At 31.6% G+C, this 25,995-nt stretch overlaps 1 protein-coding gene across 1 annotated transcript; it reads left to right on the forward strand.

Annotated features, from left to right (window-relative positions):
• Window positions 1–4,605: 4,605 nt before the first annotated feature.
• On the forward strand, window positions 4,606–13,319 carry Zwilch (zwilch kinetochore protein). The gene is made up of 14 exons (XM_089695724.1): window positions 4,606–4,828; window positions 4,908–4,965; window positions 5,242–5,383; window positions 5,712–5,949; window positions 6,552–6,716; window positions 7,390–7,532; window positions 8,214–8,407; window positions 8,736–8,815; window positions 9,232–9,455; window positions 9,997–10,216; window positions 10,819–10,942; window positions 11,726–11,870; window positions 12,536–12,672; window positions 13,123–13,319. Exons 1-14 carry the CDS (start codon window positions 4,703–4,705, stop codon window positions 13,233–13,235), a joined length of 2,109 nt encoding a protein of 702 aa, XP_089551850.1. The 5' UTR covers window positions 4,606–4,702; the 3' UTR covers window positions 13,236–13,319.
• The last annotated feature ends 12,676 nt before the right edge of the window (window positions 13,320–25,995 follow it).

The following is a 25,995-nucleotide window of genomic DNA, read 5'->3' on the forward strand; positions in this document are numbered from 1 at the left end:
TGATTACCTAGTGAGGTAGAAAATGTCATAGGTATTCCTAATAATATCTAACAATCAAAGCAATTTCAACGCTTATGACGATATTAGGTCTTCATGCAGTCTTCTAGGAATCCGATATTTTAAATTTTAGACAAATTATATTTCTCAACCTTTCCCCAAATTAATCCACCCTATTTCCACAGAAACAAAGAAGTTAAAAAGAAAATAAATCCCCTTTCCAAATAGTTTTCCTATTACAGTCGTTATAGGCTTTTGTGGATTCAATAATCCGCGGATATTACAATTTACAGGGGACATTTTATTTGTCTAATAGTTCTTCTCTTTTATTTTGGAATGAACTATAATGGTATAAAATAATGGAGGAAGCAATATTTTAGTTAAAAGTATTTGATACAATAGCTTTTTACCTAATTATGTTGCATCTTCGTAGCGTTCTTGGAAAATTCGCTCGTTCCTCGTTCTTCTTCCTCGATTGTGTCTCTTCATATTTTGTATACTTGAAAATATAAATGAATTTATTAGATTAATATTCATTACTTACTTAGAATTTTCCAACTCACTTTGAATCACGTACCTAAATACTAAAAATTAAATTATAAGTTATTCATAACGCAATATTAATAATATGTATTAGGTACTTATTTACACAATCAATGAACATTTTTTGAAACCTTGAAAGTATATTTTTATAAAAACAATCGTGTGATTGGAAGACATTCGTATTTTAAACTCGTTCTAATTTCAAATAGTTGGTCCGTTGAATATTGTCTATGCTCATTTTCGTTTTAAAATGTAAATCACTGACGCATGATGCGCAAACTGGATGTGGCATTTTATGGAAATTCTAATTAGTTTCCAAACAAATTCGTATTATATCCATTGTCCGTACGGTATAATATAATAATATTATTAATTATTTCTGTTGGCGTTTAGAGAATACGAGTATTCCTACTATTTATCTTAAAATAATAACATTTAAGTACATTAAAATAAAAAATATATGTATAAAAAAATCATTTAACTGACCGTTACGTTAATACATTATCTGCAATTTTGAATAGCCCTTTTCCCAAAATAAAACTAGATTGTAATTATAGATAAATATAGGTTTTTTTTTATATAGGTGTACCTTTTTTTATAGTGGGGAAATCTTCCAAAGATACCCACGGCCCCCGGGGAAGGAGCCGTGGGTTATGTCGGATTCTTACCGACTAAAACCCCACTGTGTTCCGTCGAGCCGCTTTAGTGATGAGGCCGCGGGTATTTGTTAGAATTCTTCCGCGACCAAATATAGGTGTATCTACTCAATAGTTATAGTAGCACTCATCTCTTATTTTGATTTGAATGACTTTAATCAAGCATATACTTTAATTACCTAAGTACACTAAAGTAAAAAAAATTCAAAGACACATTTTGATTCGCTTTATATTCATAGGTACTAATGAATTTACCAAATCTTCAGAGAGGGTCAATATAAAAGGGTTGCTATTACGTAAACTAGCTTAAAACAATGAGGTGGTGGTCAATTGGCAGATAATATTATAGCCTGAATCCTTTTCCTTTATAATACTTACTACGAACCTTTTCAAATTGCAAACCTCACAACAATATGGTAACAATAACACCACCACAACTTAAAATGGTGTTTGTACAGACAGCAAAAAAAGAGATCTGATTTTTAATACTTAAATATTTTTTCCTTCATGTTCCCCATATTTTTCCGTAGTACCTACGTACTTAAACAGAAAGTCTATATTGTGTATTATGCAAATTTCATCATAATCAGTCTTAGTCAAGTACCTAGTCTAAGTAGCTATTAAGGAGTAACACATTCATTATTATGCTCATAATATTATATCCGTAAGATTCGGCATTTAGTAATTGGACCCTAGAAGCCTGGAGTGCGTGGGTTTAATTTTTAAACATAATATTATTAAACAGATATATAACTTTTAGTCCCAACATCTTTCGCATGGTATCCGGATAAACGTGTTGTATGTGTAAACAAAGACCATAATTTCTATCTCTGATAATTTTGCCTACAATTTTTTGTCGTACATAGGCAAAATAATTACAAAAACAATCATGCACTCATCCATTTTCCAAAATTTTCGCGTTTATATTTTTTCATTTTTCATAGTGGTAGAATGTAGTAGATAATATAATATTATAATATATTAGCTTCATCTGGTCTAATGTGCTACGTTAAAAACGTAGCACTGATGTAGCACATCAGTGCGCTCTACGAATAATCAATACAAGTCATAAACGTTTCAAATCGATGTTGATACTATAACAAATAACATGTATAACTACCTGAATCTAAAAGTGCTTGCAAATACTAAAATATTATCTTAACTAAACTAGTAAAAACCGCCTTAAAATTGTCAGATCTAAACCAATTTTATATGGGACCACATGACAAGCTGGTGCTTGTCAGTTTTCAAATAAAAAATGGATTATTAAAATCGGTTCACCCAGTCAAAAGTCGAATTGAGAATACCTCCTTTTTTGAAGTCAGCGATAAATTTTAAGAGTGGATTCAAAGCAAAACAATTTCCTCACAGCAGTTTTAGAGATTTACGTAAGTACATAATTTATACACAGAAACCGTATCAACCAATATTTCCATTGAAATTGACGCATCGTGCACCCAATACAAGCATACCGGAATTCCATAGATTAAAGGAATTAAACTTATCATACATTTATCTAGGAAATCCTATTTTCAGCGTAAGATAGTAACGCTCTATCAGATCCGCCCACTTGATCAAGACTTGTTTTAATTAAGCTGATTATATAGCGCACAGGGATGTACTTAAGCAGCGATCGGGTTACCGGAGCCCATATGCCAAACTATGTACCGTAAATAAGAGTTTAATCCTATAATTATACGGTCAAGGGACGTATAGATTGTTATTACTATTGGTACATAAGATATTTCCCAGGGTATCATATTTTTTTAAAACATGAGAGCTTTTCGTAACTACAGAACAAAAAAATTTTGTTAATTTCATACTGTGAGATTTTTTGGATATAGGTATTCATTATAATTGTGACTTTACGTCTGTGCTCGTCTAATTTCGTTTCAATTTAATATAATTTTCCTGAAAAAAAGCGGTAATTGTAGAATGATGAAAGCTCATTATAATATTTACAGATATGAGCAAAATCAACATAATATCTTTCAAAAACATTAGATACATGTTACAGTAAAACACTTACTTGATAATGATCATAATGTTCTTTCCCTTTCGATTCAGGGCCTCCAAGTAATCCACTACACGCCGTCCCTGTATTCAAGTTGCGGTTAAAATCTGCGTTACCTGTGAAACGTCTAATAAATAAATCCCATATATCTGTAAAGGTTTTTATGCTGAAATGAGTATGTGGTTAGCGTTTCTCGATAATGCGGGGATATAAAGTTACATGCAAATGTTCTAGTAAATGTGTATTAAACAAATGGTTAAGATTTTCTCAAGCGGTAACGGATAAGGTTGCGTATTATTTTGCATGTACCTAATATTTAGCTTGGCACAATTGTTTGTACTTTAAGGATTATTTGATTGGTATTCTAATGGCTGGTGAGTGTGATTCATTCATATTATCAGTACAGGACAAGGATTATTCAGTTTTATTTATTAATTCAATACTTTTTTCCATTAAAAACATGAGCCTTGTGCTGCACTGGGGCCGCATTATTATACCTTTAAATACGTGTTACAACACCGACTGATTTTATTGAGAAAACACAATTTTTTATTCTTGAATGTTCATATTAGTTATGTTATTTCAGTTCATTTAAAATATCTACATATATTGCTAAATATTATAATGTAACTAGGTACCCAATAGTAGCAATTTTAAGAAAAGTAGATAGTGATTGTATTTATTTCCTACGGCCAACCGCGACCGTCCCGAATTTACATACTGAATGAAAAATCTAACTTTATAAAAAAAAATATTGTCACGAATCACGATTACTTACAATTATTTTCAAAAAAATATTATCTATCCTCAGCTCGTGACTGAATCTTGAATGCGAGATCATTACTAAAGAATGATAATATTATTGTGTCTTTTTTTACAGTAGGTACCTAGGTTCTTAGGCTTTAGGTAATTAAAAATTCAATAAATACCTAATTATTATCACGTCTGTCTAAAATACGAAATTAAATTGTTATTGTTACGATTTATTCCCTACCTTATTAACTAGTAGAAAGAAAAAGTCTTTATTATTGTAACCATTGAGATACATACTACGTAGTAATAATAGCTCAATATATAATAAAAAAATACATATATATAAGTAGCTTAACTTTATGCAAAAAAATTCAAATGGGATAAAGTATTATAAGATCATGGTTGAATACTTGCTCTGTGACTCGTAGTGACATCTTGTGATATAAATTAATAATAGTAGGCTTCCTATAAAATATTTTAATAATTAACTAAATATTTCGATTTATTTCTTGTTAAGTCGAACTCAAATTAGGTCAATAATTAATAAATAAAGTAGGAAAATTTATCGAAATACCAAAGACAATAAACTCCTATTAAATTATAATGGTAACACAAAACTGATGACAGTGACGTTACAACGGATGTTTCAACTCTAAACAGAATTTAATTTGAATTTAGAAGTTAAACGTGCGGATTGTATTATTTATTTATTTTCTTAATTCTTTTGTTTAGCATAAAAATGAAAGATATTTTGCAGCCAGTGTTAGAAAATTATCCGAAGTTAATTTTTGAAAGGCAATCTAGTCCTAGTTACGTTGAAATTTATACAAAAACTAACAATGAAATCGTTATGGTTTACTCCAAAGTAAGTTAGAAAAATGTAGATAAACGTAAGTTTTGTAAGTATAAAATAATGTATGCTATAAATATTCACTTCATTTCAGGCAAAACAATCAGGTACAACAAATGAAAACAACTCCAAAAGTATTAAAAACGAGCAAGGTAAGCAAAAACCATTAGAAATGTTAACAGGCAAGGCAAAGTATTTTTTTTTCTTTGGAGCATGGTCTACCTAAACAAATCACATTAATAAAACATAACAATTGTTAGATTTTGTTTACAAGAAATTTTACTACAGAATATGATTCATTGAAAATTGCTGTTGTGTTAATAAATTGAATTAATCCATATGATTTTGTTTTCATTTAAAAAACTTATTTTTAAATGAGTGTTTTAACTTTAATAATGTATAAACTAATTTTTTTTAAACCATTACAGATGAATTGGACTTAACTGGATCTCCGTTAAAATTGGATCTAAGTATTCATGCGATGTTGGATGAAACTATGATGTCTGAAGAACCCCAACTATGGAGAAAAGAGGAATTTCTCCACTGTCCTATTGATATTGAAAAAGCTAGGTATGTTATAAAAAGTATAAGTTACATCAGTTTAATTATTTTAAGGTCTATTGTGCAATTTATATGTATTTAATTTTATGTTACATATAATTTGGTGTGTACAATAAAGCTTTCAATAATTCATTCATTTAGTTATGAATTAATATTTATTATAGTGAAGTGCTTGATTAGGTGTTTAATACCAAATGGTATAAAATTAACATCATAATGCGTTCAACATTTTTAGGTAATATTTACATTTTATGAGTATGGTAGCTGCAAACACACTTAAAAGATTACATAACCGCTAGATAATGTATTATTATTTAAACTGGAAACAATTTTACAGGGAAATAGCAAATTTATACACAAAAAGCCTCTCCACATTATCTAAAGATGAATCAATACCCATGTGGATTCTATGCACTCCTAGTGAAGGCAAACCCTTACTTCTAACTATACAGTCTAATAAAGACGAGTTTACAAGAGGCATTGTTAATTATGAGGGTGCGGTCACACTAGAGGACGTTGATGTTGAGAATCTGATGAAAGATTTTGCTGTGCAAGAATGTATTGACGAAGATTTGGTAAGTATTTTTATTTTAGTGACTTTTCTACACTAATATTATAAAGAGGAGAACTTTGTTTGTTTGTTTGTTTGTTTGATTGTAATGAATAGGCTCATAAACTACTGGACTGATTTTAAAAATTCTTTCACCATTTGAAAGCTACATTATCCACGAGTAACATAGGCTAGGTTTTATCCCGGAAATCCCACGGGAACGGGAACTATGCGGGTTTTTCTTTGAAAATGCGGGCGAAGCCACAGGCGGAAAGCTAGTCTAATATATAGTTTTTAAAATAGGTGTATGTTACTTACATGTGTATGTTTTATCTGTGTGACTGAATTAAATGATGAATACCACAGTTATTAATCTAAAAATCGTTAATGATTAGTAGACAAGAAATTATTTCTTTACTAATATCTTTGTCACATTATCCTTAAGGCTTTTTTTATTTTTTCAGTTATCATACAGTTTATTTCCTAAACTAAATTTCTACTCCAAAGAAATATTTTTATCAGTAGGTAGTTAGGTATATATTTTTCTTGGGCTAACCAAGTTACAATTCTGTGTGAGTTTAGATATTATTATTAGTTTAAATAACATTATTATTTATTATTTTACAGGTAAATGTATCAGTAGATTGCAAATACACAGTGTCTGGTATATCCTATGGCCAGTTGAACTATGAAGATCTATTAAATACTCCACACAGTGGTATAACTGAATTGCATTGCACATGGGCAGCTAAAACATTGTTAACACCATTTATAAGCTGTAAAGTTCATTTTGTAAGTTATTGTATTATGTTTAGTTATTACTCACAAGCTGCGCCCCGCGGTTTCACCCGCGTGGCTCAGCTCCTGTTGATCTTAGCGTGATGAAAATAGCCTATAGCCTTCCTCGATAAATGGGCTATCTAACACCAAAATAATTTTTCAAATTTATAATATTACTAGAGGTCCGCCCCGGCTTCGCCTGTGGTACCTACATGTTTAAACTATCCTATCTCTCAAGTTGGATCGAACTGCACATGGTGTGCGAATTTTATTATAATCGGTTAAGGGTTTAGGAGTCCATTGAGGACAAACATTGTGACACGAGATTTATATATATTAATATTATAATATTTTCAGCTTTATGAGATTATTATAGATTATTTTTGTAAGTTTTAAATTTATTTGAGGCTCTTTAAGAGTTAATAATATTAGAGTAATCAATAAATACCTGTACTCAATAATGGTACCCCTCAAAAGACAAATAATAGGTTCCCTCTGCCTGTCTGTCTGATTTATTTGCAGTTTTTTGTCATAGCTAGAGTCAAGAGAAAGTTTAAAATAATGTAGGTAGAAAGCAAGTAAATTATATTAGGTGAATCAAAATTAACAATAGATTTTCTATTGTGTCTGTGATTCCGGGGCCTGATGGATTAAATATTAACTTGAACTAAATTTATAATTTCAGGAACAAGAAGTAATTATAGGCCATCTCGCCAGCCCCTGCAATGCTGTATGGAAATCAGTTTGTGCGCTGCATCAAATTAATGAATTGCTTGTTGATATGACAGCCGCAGCTGGCAACATTGATCTGGAAAAGGCTGTTATCAGGTAACATTGAGTATAATAATAAGTAATATATTGTACACTTTATTCTTCTTTTTAAATAAAATTGTCACCAAGCTAGCAATCAATCTCATGAACAATTTGTTCAGGGCTGAAAGTATAAGTATTTAAAAAAAAAATAAGTTATATCTTCTTGCTTGAAATTTTGGTTTATAATAGTTAACCCACTATTGTGAAGAAATTAAAAATTGTTCGACGAGCGACGAATTTTAGGTCGGTAGGTATTTTATTTGGACTAAAAAAAATAAAATGTAACATAAATAACTAATACATATTATTATAAAGCTGAAGAGTTTGTTTGTTTGAACGTGCTTATCTCAAGAACTACCGGTCCGATTTGAAAATTTCTTTTGGTGTTTCATAGCCCATTTATCGAGGAAAGCTATAAGCTATAATATAAAATCACAGAAGCAGAGCGCGGGTGAAACTAGTACAAAATATAAGAAAAAATGTTGTGTGGTTTTATGAAACCACGGTAAAAGTGAAACTGTTCGAACGGTTCCGAACACTGCTTTGTGTAGCGCATGTCGCATGACGGTGGGCTGCCGAGTAGGTATACCTACTCGGCAGCCGCGATACACGCGACATGCGCTACACAGACCAAAAAGTTTGAGACGATGTAATAAAGGTTTCACTTTAATAAATTTATGTATTTATATTTCACAGAAACCTAATCCCTGGCATGAAACGATACAACAACACAAAGCGACTCAACGAATTATTAAACGAAGCAGAATGTCCGACGGGAGGTTGTTTGTGTGTCACAGATAATACGACTACATTACGACAATGTATGAATGATATGAACAAAATGGGATCTAGTAATGATTTTACGTATAAATTGTGGGACGTTTTGAGGGGTGAGATTTATTTATTTAGTTTTTAATGCTTGGAAAGAGAATATCTGTAAATAAAAGTTTTTAAGACCAATATTCACATTTTAGTGGTGTGCATAATTTCTTCTATTCTAAGATTTTTAAATTTTGCAAGAGAATTATAATAATATAACTTTAGTAGTTTCTGAAATTTATAATGCAATTTTATGGGAATAATTTGCTCTATATGGCTATAATCTGAGAAGAGATATAATAATAAAATAAAGAGTATACATTCATTCATTCATTCATTCATAATATTCATAATAGTAGGTATAACTCGCAAATTATAATGCAATACTTTATTTTTCAGATTCCGAAACAGCAGAGGAACTGATCACATTATTACTACAAGCTCTCACATTTATATCGTCAGGAAAAATCCGTCCATTTGTAAGGACATATTCACAGCTTTAAACTTTATAAATTATTGGAAATTTTATTTAACTACACTCACAAAATTATATTATTCTGATAGAAATAAAAGTGAAGTCCAATGTCCCCTAGTGGGGTAAGGGGCAGATGCATTAAACGTCTGTTTCACTGATCGAATTTCTTTAGAGACAAGTAGGTGATCAGCCTTCTGTGTCTGCCAAACCGAGACATTTTTTTTCTTCGTCTCCACCGGGAATCGAACCCAGGTCCCCTCGGTTTTACGCTCATGCGTCATCCACTGTACCAAGGAGGAGGTCAATAGATAGAAATAAGATAATGTTATATTGAAAAATATTTAATTTCTTTACTTCTGTAGGTGTTATAAATAGAAAAATTTAATAAATTCAGATTAACTGCGAATTCATATTTTTTAGATCGACGTGAACAACAAATCTCTACTATCAAAACTAGTGCTAAAGCTATCAAGAGGTCACTCCCAAACATCGAAAGTACTAAAGAACCTTCGTTCGAGTCCACCACAAGCATTGTCTTTGATCGCTCAAGTAGGTTTTGAGAAAACTATGTGGGAATATACTAGGATCATGAGCCTTCTGGAACATTCTTTCTTTTTAAATGGCGTGTGGAGTAATGATGCCAGGTAATTAAATAAATAAATTATATTATTTTGGTATAATTATGTTATTATCTTGATGTTATCTTGATGAATTATTCTATTCACAGTATGAAATTAGTTAGTGTAGTTTAGGTATGAAATATTTTAGTTCCTAGTTTTTCTATTATTATTCATATTTTCTGTACTTATTCACATTGTATGTAATTTGTTATAAGGCAGTTAATAGAAAATTGATTAAAAAAGCAGTTTTTCAGTAGCATTACTAAACATTACAAGAAATTTCGTAATTGCCGAATCGAATTCGTATAAAAATCTGTTTATCATTTAGATTTTAATGGATTTTAAACGCGATTTATTCATTATATTATTAATTATTATCCCGACGTTTCGCACACTTTGCATGATTGCATCGAGCGAATAAATCGCGTTTAAAATCCGTTAAAATCTTTAATTTCTTGTATAATACTCGCTTAAAATAAAAAACTAGGAATTATATTTTTAACATAATTACTCCCAGTACCATAAAATAATTAACATTTGTTCACGAAAAGCATTTATTTCCCAGGTCAAAAGAAAAAATCGATCAAATAAACCAAACGATCCAAGACATGACAATGTGCGGTGAGTTCACACTGAACCCTTTCGAAAGCTACACAACAACTGAACATTCCATACGACTGGACTCTGAGTCCTTCTGTGTGGAAGACACAAATGATCTAACTGTTGATGATTTCGCTTCGTTGAAGAGTAGAGGGCTTGTTAGTGAGAAAAAGGATTATAATGAGGTGATTTTTTTTTATTATTAGAATATGAAATATGTGAAAGGTACAAATAAAGGTACACATTGACATTGTAGCTGTATCCATACTAATATTTTAATGCGAAAGTAACTCTGTCTGTCTGTCTGTTACTCAATCACGCCTGAACTGCTGAACCAATTTGCATGAAATTTGGTATAGATATATTTTGATACCCGAGAAAGGACATAGGATAGGTTTTATCCTGGAAATCCTACGGGAACGGGTTTTTCTCTGAAAACGCAGGCGAAGCCGCGGGCGGAAAGCTAGTATTGTATAATGAGTGACTCAAAATCGTTATAGGTACTATATGTGTAATACTAAAACGTGCGTCTTCGTCCGCGCTAGGGAGCGGTTAATTTTAGTAATGTACTTCATGTGCAGTTTATTAAATCATGCTACTAAGGTTTAGAAAGGAACCAAATTTATCAGGGTGAATTTCTTTTGTTCCAACGAGCTTGATTTCATTTTATTTCTTTTTCTTATTTACTTTAAGAAAATCACACATCAACCAAGACTTCTTCCATAAATCCCTAGGCTATTACAGTTTATCAATTACCAAATCATTTAACATATATCTATATTTCTAGGTGCCCCTAATAGCTGATGAAATAGACATAAGTCCATGGAAGAGCCTCCTCATGAGATTCGCTCAAGTTCACGTGTGTTTGGAACATTTGTATCGCGCGGAAACTTGCTTACGAGCTGATTTTGGTAAGTAGCTTGATTTTAACAATTAAAATATTAAAAAAGTTATAACATTAGTTATAAGAACATTTGTATCGCGCGGAAACATGTTTCATAGCCGGGGTTTATAGTCAATCCTTGGTTAAAATTTATCCGTCCAATAAAGTATTATACGAACATTTTAAAATGTCACCTGTAAATTGGCATATGACCGTATATGCCAATTTACAGGTGAAGAATGTATTAGAAGAAGGTATTAGAATACATTTTTGAAATGGTAGTTTAATATGTTATTCGATGAATAGTACCATATAGTACCAAGGATTGAAAAATCAGCCCTAAGTAGTCTGTTTCACTCTCACGCACAACGCCTGCAAGTCGGGCATTTACCTGAATTACTATTTATTACGATATTACGTATTGCCATTCTAGAGCATGTACAAAGTATCATTAAAACAATTTAGCCTATAAAATAAGATAAAGCCAAACATTTTTTACAAATTATGATATGTAATTAGCTTTTTTAATTTCTAACATTTCCTACTTAATATTATAAATGCGAAAGTTTGTGAGGATGTGTATGTGTGTGTTTGTTACTCTTTCACGCAAATACTACTGAACCGATTACAATGAAATTTAGAACACATATAGAGGGTAACTTGGATTAACACATAGGATAGGTTTTATCCCGGAAATCCCACGGGAACGGGAACTATGCGGGTTTTTCTTTGAAAACGGGGTGAAATCGCGGGCGGAAAGCTAGTATTATTATAAAAGTATATAGTTAATAAATTGTTTTAAAATTTTCAGCACAATTAAAACCAATGGCATCTCGTATCTTAGAACTGTATGTATCAGAGAAATCTCCAGTCAAAACGGTGGGACAGTTGATGAATGATCCCATATTAAAAATAAATATACCAATTACTAATAATATTGTTCAGGACCATTTGAAGTAAGTCACAAACTTTACTATATTTGAAACGAAGTTACATGTTTAAACATAACACAACATAGTATAAAACAAAGTCGCTTTCTCTGTCCCTATGTCTCTATGTATGCTTATCTTCATAGATAGAGTAATTCAAGAGGAAGGTTTTACATAAAGTGGGCGAAGCCGCGGGCGGAAAGCTAGTACTTTATAATATGAAAATTGTAAAAAATGTTAAGAAATATATAAAACAACGACATCTACCGCGTCGATAACAAACTATTGTTGTATTTCATTTGTTTTACAGAATAAGGTATAGATGGCGTCCATATATTATGGTATGGTAAATGGTATTAATATTTTCCAATTTCTGTTAAAATGCGTGTAATACTAGAAAATAGTTACATTTTGTATTAATTACAAAATAGTGTTGTGAAATTTTCTTCGTTAATTATCACTACATAGTATAAAACAAAGTCGCTTTCTTTGTCCCCATGTCCCTTTGTATGCTTAAATCTTTAAAAATACGCAACGGATTCGGATGCGGTTTTTTTTAATAGATAGAGTGATTCAAGAGGAAGGTTTTAGTATATAATTTATTGGGTTTTAGACAAAGTGGGCGAAGCCACGGGCAGGTAAGCTAGTTAATTATGTTTTTATTTGTGAGGTTAATTTTCTTTTTCTTACAGAAAATCTGCAACCTGGTACCGTCTAGAACTCTGTAAGAAGGATAGAGCAATCGACTCTGGCCTCAAACGTGAATGTAAACTCGTCTATGTGTATTCTCAGTTGCCAGTTTTCCCGCCTAATGTTTGGCAACATATTGGTATGTAATTTAATTGTATGTTATTTCAATTTATTACAAAAAATGTTATATTTAGGAGATTTCAATATCCTTACCTGCATTTTATAATTACTATTTTATATTCATACTAGCTGTGCTATCTCAAAGTCAAGTATTTCTATAGTTTATGTGTTATTCTGATGTGTATAAACTGTAAAGTTTCATCCAAATCTGTTCAGTAGATTTTTCGTGAAAGAGTACCAAACATCTATCCATCCTCACAAACTTTCGCATTTATAATGTATAATATTAACTTTTTTACAACTTTTGTTTATCATTGTGTAGTTTCTATAAACTAAATCCATAGGAATATCCCTTATTTTTCGTAGTAATAGCAATAATGAGATTTTTTAATAACTTTTATTAAATAAAGAAAATTGGTACAGTGCAAATGGTGCGATTTTATGATTTTAATAGTGATTATTTTTTCAGAAACCCCAAGCGAAGAGGTGGGAGAAACTACAACAGTTGTGGAAGAAGTAAAATATCACTGTACAAAGTATACTTATTTATCAAATAAAGTCAATAGAAATATTGTTCTGTGAAAAGTTGTGGGTGAAATCGTGATAAATTATATTTTTACTATTTTTATATTATACTTGCGTTTTGAAATAAAATATTGATCGAAATGTTTATTTTATTATTTTACTCCATCTTTTGAACTGATATTTAATATACAATTGAAATAGATATAGCTGTATTGAAATAGATGTAGCAAAATTTAACACAGTTGCAGTAACTATTGCTTTAAAAATTACTTACAAATAATTTAAAAGCTATCGCCAATTACATTATACCTCAATTATACAAATATATAACTTAAAATCACAATTACCATCCAATATTTCCATATATTTAATTAACAATACAAATAAAAGGTTCACGCTCTGCTTATTGTATTGTACAATATTCAGAATCGCTGGAGCGAAATAACCGCGTATGATGATTGAATCAATCGACACCGTAAGTTTGGTAGCCATGTGTTTCACTGATCGTCAGATTTTCATATTAAATTCCTCGCATATTTGCTAATAACGTTGTATATCATGAATGTATAGAAATTCTTATGGATTACGTGTATTCTTTCTTACAGTATTATTAATTACTAGCTTTCCACCCGCGGCTTCGCCCGCGCAGTAAAAGAAAAACCCGCATAGTTCCCGTTCCCGTGGGATTTCCGGGATAAAACCTATCCTATGTCCCGGGGTAAAAAGTAGCCTATGTCCTTTCTCGGGTATTAAAATATCTCTATACCAAATTTCATGCAAATTGGTTCAGTAGTTAAGGCGTGATTGAGTAACAGACAGACAGACAGAGTTACTTTCGCATTTATAATATTAGTATGGATTAACACTCACAGTAAAGTAAATTATAATGACATATTTTCTACTGAAATCATTGAACTACCTATCATTACTATACCAACGCCAAACGCTTTCTACACGAAGGAAGTAGCTGTTTGTGTTAGGTGATTGTGGTTGGTGTTTGGGACTTCGTTTGCTGTTTGCGGTGTTTGTGACAAACAGCCAGCGTGTGGATGTAGCTTTATGAACATCCGCCAAGCATGCGGATGGCTGTTTGTGTTGGGTGATTGTGGTTGGTGTTTGGGACTTCGTTTGCTGTTTGCGGTGTTTGTGACAAACAGCCAGCGTGTGGATGTAGCATTATTAACGTTCGCCAAGCATGTGGATGGCTGTTTGTGTTGGGTGATTGTGGTTGGTGTTTGGGACTTCGTTTGCTGTTTGCGGTGTTTGTGACAAACAGCCAGCGTGTGGATGTAAAATAACATACAAATAATTTAAATTATTTTCAGATCTCTTAAGTTCTAACTTATGTTCGTTACGCGGCGGTGAAGAGAGATTCGCCTCACCTCTCGGTGAGGTGAGGTGAATAACATAATATTAATCATATTTAAATTTTAATGATTAATATTATAATATCACATAATATTCATCATTAACTTAAATATGATTAATATTATGTTAAGAATATTAATTACAATCTTTTCCATTACATTACCGCCAAAAAATTATCTTAACTCAAAAAGAAAATCGACGTTATAACTATTCTGACAAATTATGAAATTAAAGATTTGTAACCATAGTAAATTGTTTCATAAATACAACAATATCGAAGTATGATGTTATTCTCGTCTTATTTACGACTACAGAAAAGATATATTATTAGGACTGTGGCTTACTAAACTAGTAAACAAAAGAATGGAGGTCGAAGTGAATCAATAGTAGGTATATAAACCTCACATCAAAGTATCTTTGACTGATGTTTGTTGATTCAATGCTTTTTCTCGTTACCAAGTTCTTGTGATGTTAAATGCAATTGTAGGAATTTTACGTTCTGATTTGTTTAAACGGTGGAATTTGTTTTGATTATGTAGTAACTATAGTATGAGTAACTTTTACGATTTTTTGATACAAATTAAACGTTGCAATGTAAGTGAGAGTGCAAAATGTATATGAATCTGCAGATTACACTGCCTTTACTTTCACCGGAGTTCTATATTATAAATTAATGAACTATAAAAACAGCTTAGGTAGTTACCTACTTCCTATCCATTATTATCAAGACTACAGTGTGGTGGATTTTGGTTGAAACTTTTTTAGAAGCACTAGTTATGTTCATGCGGCCGGCAGGAACAGAATAGGGAGATAACATAATATCTACATAATATTATGTTCATAATTTGATACAATTTTAACAGCAGTTTTAATCATTACCGACATCGGGCTTATCTAAGTAGACGATGTGATAAGGAAAATTGCAGGCATCTCTTTAGTTTTTACTCGTGTTAAAAGTTGACTTAAGCGTTTTCTTCGTGGAATATAATTTAACGTAGGATATACCTAAACAGTTTTAATTAATTGGTGTACCAAATACCAACTTTATAGGTCTCCTAGGGACTAAAACTCTAGGTATCGGCATGCAAGAAAGAAAGTTTAGCCATAAATCTCAATATACAGACAAAGACGCCGGCTGTGGTTTCAAATGAATTCACGAATTTCAAAGTAGGGCAGAAGACTGCCTTCATTTTTAGTTAGTCCAATAGCCCAGATGATAAAAAGTCGGTTTTTATTAGGGCGAATATTTCTCATCAAAAAGTCATAAAGGTCCCTTAATACTTATTTAGATATAAAAAGGGAATTGAAATCCAAATACAAGCCTGACCTGATTCATTAATGCTCCTAATATCGCCAGTAGGTATTGCATAACATAAAAGTGCAAAACAACTGCACTTGTTACTGTTAACATATTCATAAATAGTCCGCTTTTGAAAGGATGAATTCTGTCCACCGAGTCACCATTTTTGCGAGATTACAGCTTTTTTCTTGTGTCCACACAGCTGGTCCTTTGATGTTACGTTTTGCAATTTAAAAACACGCTTATTCTAAATTTCAGTGGGACATTGTGTACAAAATTTAAACCTCGTTGTCGTTGTGATTGCTCTCTTGTGGCTGTTATAGTTTATTTAACTTTAATAAAGCTCGGGCTTTTTGGGTTTTAATGAAAGTACCTTTAATTTGTATGAGGGAAAAGAATATATTTATTAATTATTCCATGTAAAAGCTTTTTTTATTCTAAAGAGTACTTTACCAAGCTCATATTATTATATTTCTGACAATCGAAAGTTTACTGCATATTCTTTCAACTGCTAGACATCATGTAAATTCTTTCTGGGATAGGAGCAAGGTACAAAGATTTGACATCTGTTCACTAAGGTCAAAATATCTTTCTTATTGTACGAGTCTATCCCGTACGTGTGTATGATTAATTAATATTGAAATAAAAGAGTTATTTAAACTATATAAAACTTGTATTAAACTGAATATAATAACTAATAATGGATGGATGAGTCACGCGAGGTACTCTTAATGCCCGTCGACGATGAACTGATTTTAATTTTATATAAAGTGTAAAATGTTGGATACAATTTGCAAGCAAAGCGCCTTGTTGCACTTTGGACGTGCTTGCTCGTACACTTATCGTCACGTTATTTCTATAATAAAGCGAAATCAACATTCTTCATTACGTTTATTTCACATTATGGTCTGATCAAAATATGCTCGATATATTATACCTATTAGGTAGGTACATTGGAAAATGATTGCAGCCCTCCTTCGTGGTGTATTTTTTGTCCAGACTCGCAAATTCAGAGCAAGCAATATGCCTGTTACACCACGTGCACATCTGTTTACAAAATGATGAGTTATTAGCGATACTTACCCCAAATATCCTGTCCTCTTAATCCAAATCCCGATGACTATAAAAGATTAACAATAACTTATGATAAATTTACCGACGTACTGTCGACAGGAAAATATTATGTTTATTATTTGTTAATATTTTTGCTCGATATAATTAAGCTTTTTTGTGAATGAGAGATAAAAATTAAAAATGTCAGGCTGAAAAAAAGGTTTTCATTCTTCACGGAATTTTAATTGAAAATTGAACGAGCTTTAGAAATAGCGAGATATTTGGAGTTCGGTTTTCCCCTTTATTTAACAAATCCTGATAAATTTTAAAAGTTAAAAAATCTATTCTGATATTCTATAATATACCTATGCATTTCTATTTCAGATAAAAATATTATATCCACAAATAATCGCAGTCAAATAAATAATTGTATAACGAATTAATAGAAATTTGTAGTGCTGTTATCCGCCGCGTAGGGAAGTGGGTCATCTCCTAAAACAATATTTTCTACTGTGAGTTGTGACATCTTTACTTTGCCTTTGCTGGGAAATAAAAATATTTCAGTCTAATGTTGATATCGGGTACATGGGGGTCAAATGTATTGAATAACTGTGAATAACTAGTTAATACCTAATATACGTAGAATTAACGTTTCGGTCTATTAATAATTGAATGTTGTTGAGGTTAAAGTTAATTAGATATTATAAAATGGGTAAATAAGTAGGCTGTAGGTTGACCGATTTAAACAAACTTTACCTAGCCTCTTGGGCTAGCAGACGATGTAATAAATTAAATAATTAATATTAAATTAGGTCTACTAGTTAATGCCTACTAATGTAAAACATGTAAGCAGTAACTAGTAGACCTAATTGCATTTATTAAAATCGTAATTATTTACTGTCGACATGTCGTATAATATGTACCTACCTACGGTATAGTTCCAAATGCATCATACAATTTCTTTACTCTTCCTTTAACGAGGTGGAAGCAGTTCTAATCTCTTCTGATTAAGAAGTAATTACCCTATCAAGTATAACTGTACACTAATTAATCTCTATGCTACAATTTACTTTGCATTGAAATCATTAATCACAAACAAAGCCGTGCATCGTAACCCAACCAAAATAGCGATTTGCGGACTGTATCTCCTCCGTTTGTTTACAGGCGGGGCCACGTGCGCTAATTAGTTCGTTACTCAATCATAACGCTATTCGCGGATACCGTCTTGATCGTGTTATGTTACATCGGATGTTGTTATGGGATATTGGGCACGGTGAATCAGTATCATGTTAAGATTGCGAGGCTGTTGGACTTTGTGAAGTTATAAGTATTTTCAAAGCGTGTAAGCATGAGTAGGTGTAATTTAATTCAATAATATAATATTTTAATTAGCAAATTTGATTTAGAAAATATTTCTTATATTTTTATGCATTGATAGACAACATACTTTCTGTACCCGCCACCCTGTCAAATTTCATATTCCTAATAACGTAATTTTCGTAAGAGCCTACTTACTAAGTTTTTGCTTCGAGTTTTAATTCATAGATTATCAAGACACACACCCAATACCTCTCCAATCGAATTATCCGATTACAGGGTGTTCCCATTTCACTATATTCCTTCATTAAGGTGGGAGATTGTCCATTTCATTAACTAACCTCTGGCCCCAGTAATTGGCGCGAGTGGATAATGGCCTCTACAGGAACTGTCACTAACAAGCAGACGGAAAGGCATATTCGCTTGAGAAAGCAGATATTTGTCTCCGAAATTGCATTGAAATGGTGCGATTATTTCGCTGACTGAATGGTTTGAACGTTATGGTATTGGGATGTCAAACCTGATCATCTCAAGAGAAACACAGATTTTTTTTTAATAGTTTAAATCAGGACTTAGGTTTGTTTTACTGTTAATATATAATTAATCGATATAGCATACGATAAATAGAGCTTTTTTTCATGAATATGTATGCGAATAGTAATTATACCATTCTATGTTTATATTAAGGACAATAGCTAGGTATTTCATGTCCATTTTTGTATAAATATAGGTAAACAATTAAAGTACTACAAGTCTACATATTCAAACACCGTGGCCTACCTACTACTTCTTAATTAAATAAATACAGACATATGACTAAACGACACCGATAGAACAGAACCAATTTGATTTCACGGTCAAATCTTTAACGTATTTGATCTTTTACCATCGTATTTATTTATCAATCGAATGATACAAAACAATTTATATATCGACCTCTTAACCTAATAGAATAGCGGTTGGTAGACTGAACGTCACTTGGTTTGTTAATTTGTTCGCGCATCACGTAAGAACAGTCGAACTTCTCTGAATCACAGCACAGGTAGACCGTATACTGAATAGAGAATAATATACTATTGTTCTAATGCCGTTATTTTGTTCATTTCCCCCGGGAACAGTCCGATCCAATTCCATAGCTTCAGATTATTTTGTAATTTACCAAATGTCATTGACACAAACCAGTAGGTACACCATTTTTTACTAATGCTTACTATTTGTATGATACCTTTTGATTTTTTTAACAGTTATTGCGATATGCTAACAAATAATGTACTTAGGTACATAATATATTATCTACTTGTACTCCGTATAATACATATTGTGGAAGTAGGTAGGTATACTACAGATTACTGAATACTTGAATAGTTACTTCATATAGCTATTAATACGTCGTGCAAATTGTAGTGGAAAGAAAGAAAAGAGGGCTTAAGGTAAAGTGATTAAATTGTTTAAGGAACAACTTTTAATCTTCGTGTTCTATAACGCACAAGAAATCTCCTGGACTAGAATAAAATCTACTATAATAAGACGTGAAATGGATTTATCCCATATTGCTACGGTCTACGCTATAAGCATCTTGCGGGTTAGGTAATCAGGAAATACAGTACCAAAAATCCACCATCTAATGTCAATCTTTATATTTCTAAACTACCGTCAAAATCTGCATTAAGCATTCTAAAATAACCGCTACTTATACGCGAATGTCACGATGCGGCGTGAAGCAAACGACTCTATTCCGTAGATGCCTTTAGGCAGTGCATATCTTACAATCTGGTGACGCATTCTGTTCTATTTCCATAGTAGTGGGCGGCTTTATTAATGAATGTGAAATAGATATCAGGTGAATAAATGAGCCGTTTTTACTGTTAAAATATAAGCACAGGTAAGGTGGAATCTATACTAATATTATAAAGCTGAAGAGTTTGTTTGTTTGTTTGAACGCACTAATCTCGGGAACTACTGGTACGATTTGAAAAATTCTTTCGGTGTTAGATAGCCCATTTATCGAGGAAGGTTATAGGCTATATTTTATCATGCTACGGGCAATAGGAGTGGAGCCACGGGGGTGAAACCGCGCGGAGCAGCTAGTAAATTTATAAAATCTAAAAGGCTATTTCTGTTTTTACAGTGAATTACGTCTCTACATCAAAATCAATACAAAACTGAATAGTTCATGCAAATTTTATGTTTCTGCATTCTGCTTGCATTCTACTATATCTATTGGTACTTCTGATACTTAGATATATATGCTTAGATTATAAAATAAAAGAGAGAAGGTATACCTATACATAGATATATCTATTGACTAGAGATAGAGTAAGTATACCTTCAGACTTGATAAAATTACATACTTCTATCTGTTATTATTTCATGTACCTGTATCTCATTAGTCATTCGCGAATACCCTTGAGACCCAATTTCCTTACACCTGTCGCGGATTATATTTCCTTACTCCAATTATTATGTTGGAGAAGCCCTAGAATGTGTTAGTGTCAAATTCAATATGACCTGTGTTGTTATAAACGTTTCTGAGTATCGATAGGTGTGTTAATTGTAGGGCTACTAATTGAATGTTCGTGTAACCCCTTTGCGAGTGGTTTTTATTGAATAATTAAAGGTAGATTAATAATACTTATAGAGGCAACCGGAGGGAAAAATGACACACTGTTATATATATAAAAAAAACCGCCATACTCTCTCTGCTCGCTCTAGCTGCTCTCTCTACAATTAGTTCACGTTCATGTTTGATGTTGCCCTTTTAAACTGCTTTTTTCTTTTCTATGTTAGTAGCTATCAATTGAAACGAGATTTGGAAAAATCGTATTAGAGGTATTTAAACTATTTTACATGTAATCAAAACAATTATCATTTCTCTTTCACTATAATATTACTAGTGGTCCGCCCCGGCTTCGCCCGTGGTACCTACATGTTTAAACTATCCTATCTCTCAAGTTGGATCGAACTGCACATGGTGTACGAATTTTATTATAATCGGTTAAGACGTGGTTTAGGAGTCCATTGAGGACAAACATTGTGATAACTGATACGAGATTTATATATATCAATGATGTTATATCATCAGAATATCTCTACTTTCAATATAAGTTTGTAATAGGGTTATTTTATATTAAATTACCGTAACTAACCTAATATGTATTACACCCACTTGTTATCTTTAATTACATGCCGCCCAGTTAGGTCTTAGTACTAATATTAGGTAATAGGCTAATGTTGTTAATACCTAAGTATAAGACAGTCTTGTTGTAATTCTAGACTGCTCTTTACAACATTAATTTTATCCATGTTCTTTAAAATAATCTGAGTAAAGAAAATCTTTAAGATTTCCTATCCCATAATATTCATAAAAAAATGTTTGCTCTCCGTCCGTCTATTTGTTTTATTGTAAAGCTTAACTAGACGAATTATCTATCCTAAGAGAAAGATAGAGGAATAGGCATGCGTAATGACGCGAAAACAATGCTTGAAGGGGAAATGCTTGAAATAAGATGGTAATTTGTATTGGGTTCAGTAAAACCTAATGGAGCAATAAACAAGGCAGCAGCTTGATAGCTAGAAGATACTTACCTACGGCATCGATTACAATAAACGAATATTCGATACTCAATATACGTGAACATTCCCAAATAACACACGATCAAAGGACCTGCAAAGAATACACATTTGTATGGAAAGTCAAAAACCGCAACACAAATAGCACACACTGAAAATCGTCTTTAAATTGGAAGTGTTTAAGAGATCCATTGTTCGAACTTTTTGTCCCAACATTCAGCATCGTGACTCGACATTCGCATTTAAACATTCCAATGAAAGCTGGAGGAACGAGAAAACGTCACGATTTAAGGGAAAAATTATTAAAACGCGGTGAGCAGTCTAACGATCCTAATGGTTCCGCAGATTTGAATAATTCTAACGTTAAAGAATCTTCGTTGGAGTGATTGAGGGATAATTTAGGTACTTTGAATATTGACAGTAGCTCTCTTGACATTTTTTTTTGATAATTACCCAATGAATGTAACTAAATGTACCTAATACGTTAACTCTAAATTTATCCGTCTCTTGCTTTAAGGTAATTTGTAAAAAACATAAAGTCACATTACTAATTAAATTCCCTAGTCAGTAAAATTGTAAGTTAATTTATGTTTTAAGTGTGTGTTAATGATGGTTGTTTACGTGACGTTCAGTTTCACGTATCTATCTATCAAAAAATAAACAACTGAAGTCTGAATTGACTTTAGTGTTATTTTAAATTCCTTGTACAATGTGCATGCCTTAAATTCTTCATGAAAATTTTCCCACAACAGAAATAAGGCCAAATCTCGTTGAATACAAAACAACTTCGTCCAGATAACCTTAAGGTATTTAGAATATAAAATTATTATCCAAATTATTAAAGAACCCCAAAAACAATTCAGACCTCTGACTGCCATTGAGACGTAAAATATTGGATCAAATCGTAAAATTCTTAAATCGGCTTTTCCCGAATATATTCTAATAACGTCTTCATTTTATTTTCTAATGAAGATAAATATTAAATACTTAACATGATTATAACAATTTGTGAACATATTTAATAAGTATAGGATTGCGATATGTTTTTTATCTATCTGTATCACTAAAAAAATGGTCATATCGTTCAAGCGGATTTCGAATTTTAATGATACTAACGAGCTGTATTTTATTTTCATACTAGCTGTCCGCCTGCGGCTTCGCCCGCGTTTTCAAAAAAAAACCCGCATAGTTCCCGTTCCCGTGGGATTTCCGGGATAAAACCTAGCCTATGTCACTCAGAAATGATGTAGCTTTCCAACAGTGAAAGAATTTTTCAAATCTGCCAAGTAGTTTCGGAGCCTATTCAATTCATACAAACAAACAAACAAAAAATCAAACCTTTCCTCTTTATAATATTTGTATAGATATACAGGAGATTACGACGATTTTTCCTACACAAAATGTTAGCAGCTTTTTTGGAATAAATTTACAAGCTATATTATTATCTACGTGAGTATCTTTAAATAACAATAAAAATATGTTCAAGCATTCGAAACGTCAATAGCCTTATTAAAAATAAACTATCGATATACATATTCGAAAAAAATATTGAAAAGTACCAAGCCACCTATAATCGATGAAGTGTATACTGATCGATTATACCTAGTAGAACTAAATTAAAGTAATTATTTGTTTGAATGCTTAGTTTAGTATTTATGTATTAAGAATGTTCATATTCCTCGCAAAGTCATGGAACTACTGAAACGAGGTCGGCAGGCAACTGCACTCTGCAGGAATGTATTTAAACGTTTGGCAAATTAAGACCATTCACGTTTTGTCTTTAAAGAGTTAAAACAGAGCATTACTTAACTGTTTTTTACATTTGAAAAGAGTAATATAATTTTTTATTGTTGAGGTCAAATTCCGTTATAAAAACGGTCATGTTAGGCAAATGATTATTGGTCGGCAGACGGCAAGCGAATTAAAACTCTACAAATTTGCAGTACAAACCTTTTAAATTCTTTCAAATCGTATATTAGATATTTACGTCTTGAGAGTTATATATATTATTAGCACGTTATATCTTAATATTCAAAACATAACAGAAACACTTTTCTTTGAATTTGAAGTATTAGAAAGAATTTATAGATTTTAATTTGTTGTACACATACATGTTACTTACCTTTGTACATATAATTCTTCTATAAAAAATTAATAAGTTCTATTATTATATTTTCATTATATTTTTATTATTATATTCTTACGTTAAAATATAGATATCTTTTAACGTAAGAATGCAGAATTATTAGATTTCTTAATTATTATTTCCGTGAGAGATATCACGGCAGAATCCATACTAGCGGTCCGCCCCGACTTCTTCCGTGGTACATGTTTTCGTTTTCACTACATAAGAATAATCCTCGTACTTCAAGGAATATTATAAAAAAAGAATGAACGAAATCGGTTCAGCCGTTCTCGAATAATGCGCTTACGAACACATTTTGCGATTCACTTTTATATTAGAGAGATTTATTTCTCATAAAAAACAGTACATAAATATAAATTATAAAAGCAATACTAATACAAAAATATTATGAATCATACAGAGTTGCAGGTGCAGAGGAACCGGGCTACGACACGTACGTGATACTTTTTAACAATAACGGTTTAGATAGCCTTTTGCGTTTGTTTTATTTCATTGTATAACAATTTAGATTATTACGCGTAATTTACTATGTTAGGTACATTGTATCTTCCGTGTTTTTAAACTATAACTCATAACAGAGGAGACGATATCTTAGGCTCCTTTATCTAAAATGAAATGACAGCGCAATTTTCACAAGAAAATATTAAAATTCTATTAAAATGAATTTTCTCAATACATCATGCGAAAGTCCTTTATAAAAATCGTGTCGCTGCATAATCTTACGATTAAAGTTATTATGTTACAAAAAATAATAATCCATTTTCATAATTGTTTTTGCTCTCCAACTACGCTTCGAAATTTCATATTTCAATTTAGAAATAGTACTCAGGAAGAGGCCGATTCTGTAAAAATATTTAAAAAATATTTTACTACGCATGGACAAATTTTTCATTTTATTCCGAACTTTCACTCTCTGCAATGTTGGTATTAATTTGCACTGAGAGCCTCGCTTCGAGTTTCTTTTTTGCAGCTAGATTTTGCAGTTTCTGAGCACCTAAAAGTTTTCCTCTTGCCTAATTAATGAGTCAAGGTTTTATTATAATATAGGTTGGTAAGTAGACAAAATTTCAATTTCGTTTTTATTCTTAAAATTAATATTTTGTAAACTCAAAAAACGGAGCGATTAAAATTGAGCTGGGCGTTCTCGTAAAACATTTATTTCGGTCTGTAGTTTAATTACGTCACGATTATTTCGCTAGGAAACTAGTATTGTTGTGTTCCTGGTTTTTTAACCCAGTTGGCGTTTCGAAACGAGGTTGCCAGGAGGTCGGGAGTGCGCTTTGTGACAAGTTCTCAATTTCCCTTGCCAAGTTATTCGATTTGTAATGCATGCGATATGAAATATAAGGATGTAGGTTATACAAATTGGTATTGATAGGTTTTATTCGTTATTTGAAATTTAAAAAATATATTAATATTCGTCTTAAAATTAAGAAACTATTTTTAACTAAACTATTATTATTATCTTTTTTATAAAAAACAAATAGGTACATAAGTAATTTTAATTGTTCTTTAACTGTCTATAATACTTACCTAGTTGTTTTTATCTGTTTTGGGTTGTCGATAAAATGTAGTAAAAGATTTGTACATAATTTGTATATACTACAAATTATTATCTTTTAAAATAATTTTATTCACTCCGTATATTTTAAACTCATGATGGTTTTAAAAAGCTTCACACGATAAAGTTTTTATTGCTCATAACGACTAGAAAAGTTGAAATAACATTTTCAATTCGTAGACAAATCATAACTTTATTATATGTAAATAAAACTCCCGAATATTAATATTATTATTTTGAAAGTATGTTAAATTCAAATGTATAAATAAAGTTTATGAGAGTAGATAAATCAAATTGTAATATTTGTTGATCCAATAACAGCACATCATAATATTATATAATGAATACCATTTATATACCTACTTAGGTAATGTAAATGGTACTACTATAAAACTACTTCTATAAAATCCATAACAATTTTGTCAATATGCTCCAACCAACGAGCTAGAGACCCTTAGCTCTTCCATTCTTCCTCCTCCTATTGAATAACTAGGCTTCGTGC

The sequence above is a fragment of the Colias philodice genome, chromosome 5 (assembly GCF_061535455.1).
Source record: "Colias philodice isolate Cphi_HAF_F1 chromosome 5, ilColPhil1 Martin Lab GWU primary, whole genome shotgun sequence".
Taxonomy (NCBI): Eukaryota; Metazoa; Arthropoda; class Insecta; order Lepidoptera; family Pieridae; genus Colias; species Colias philodice.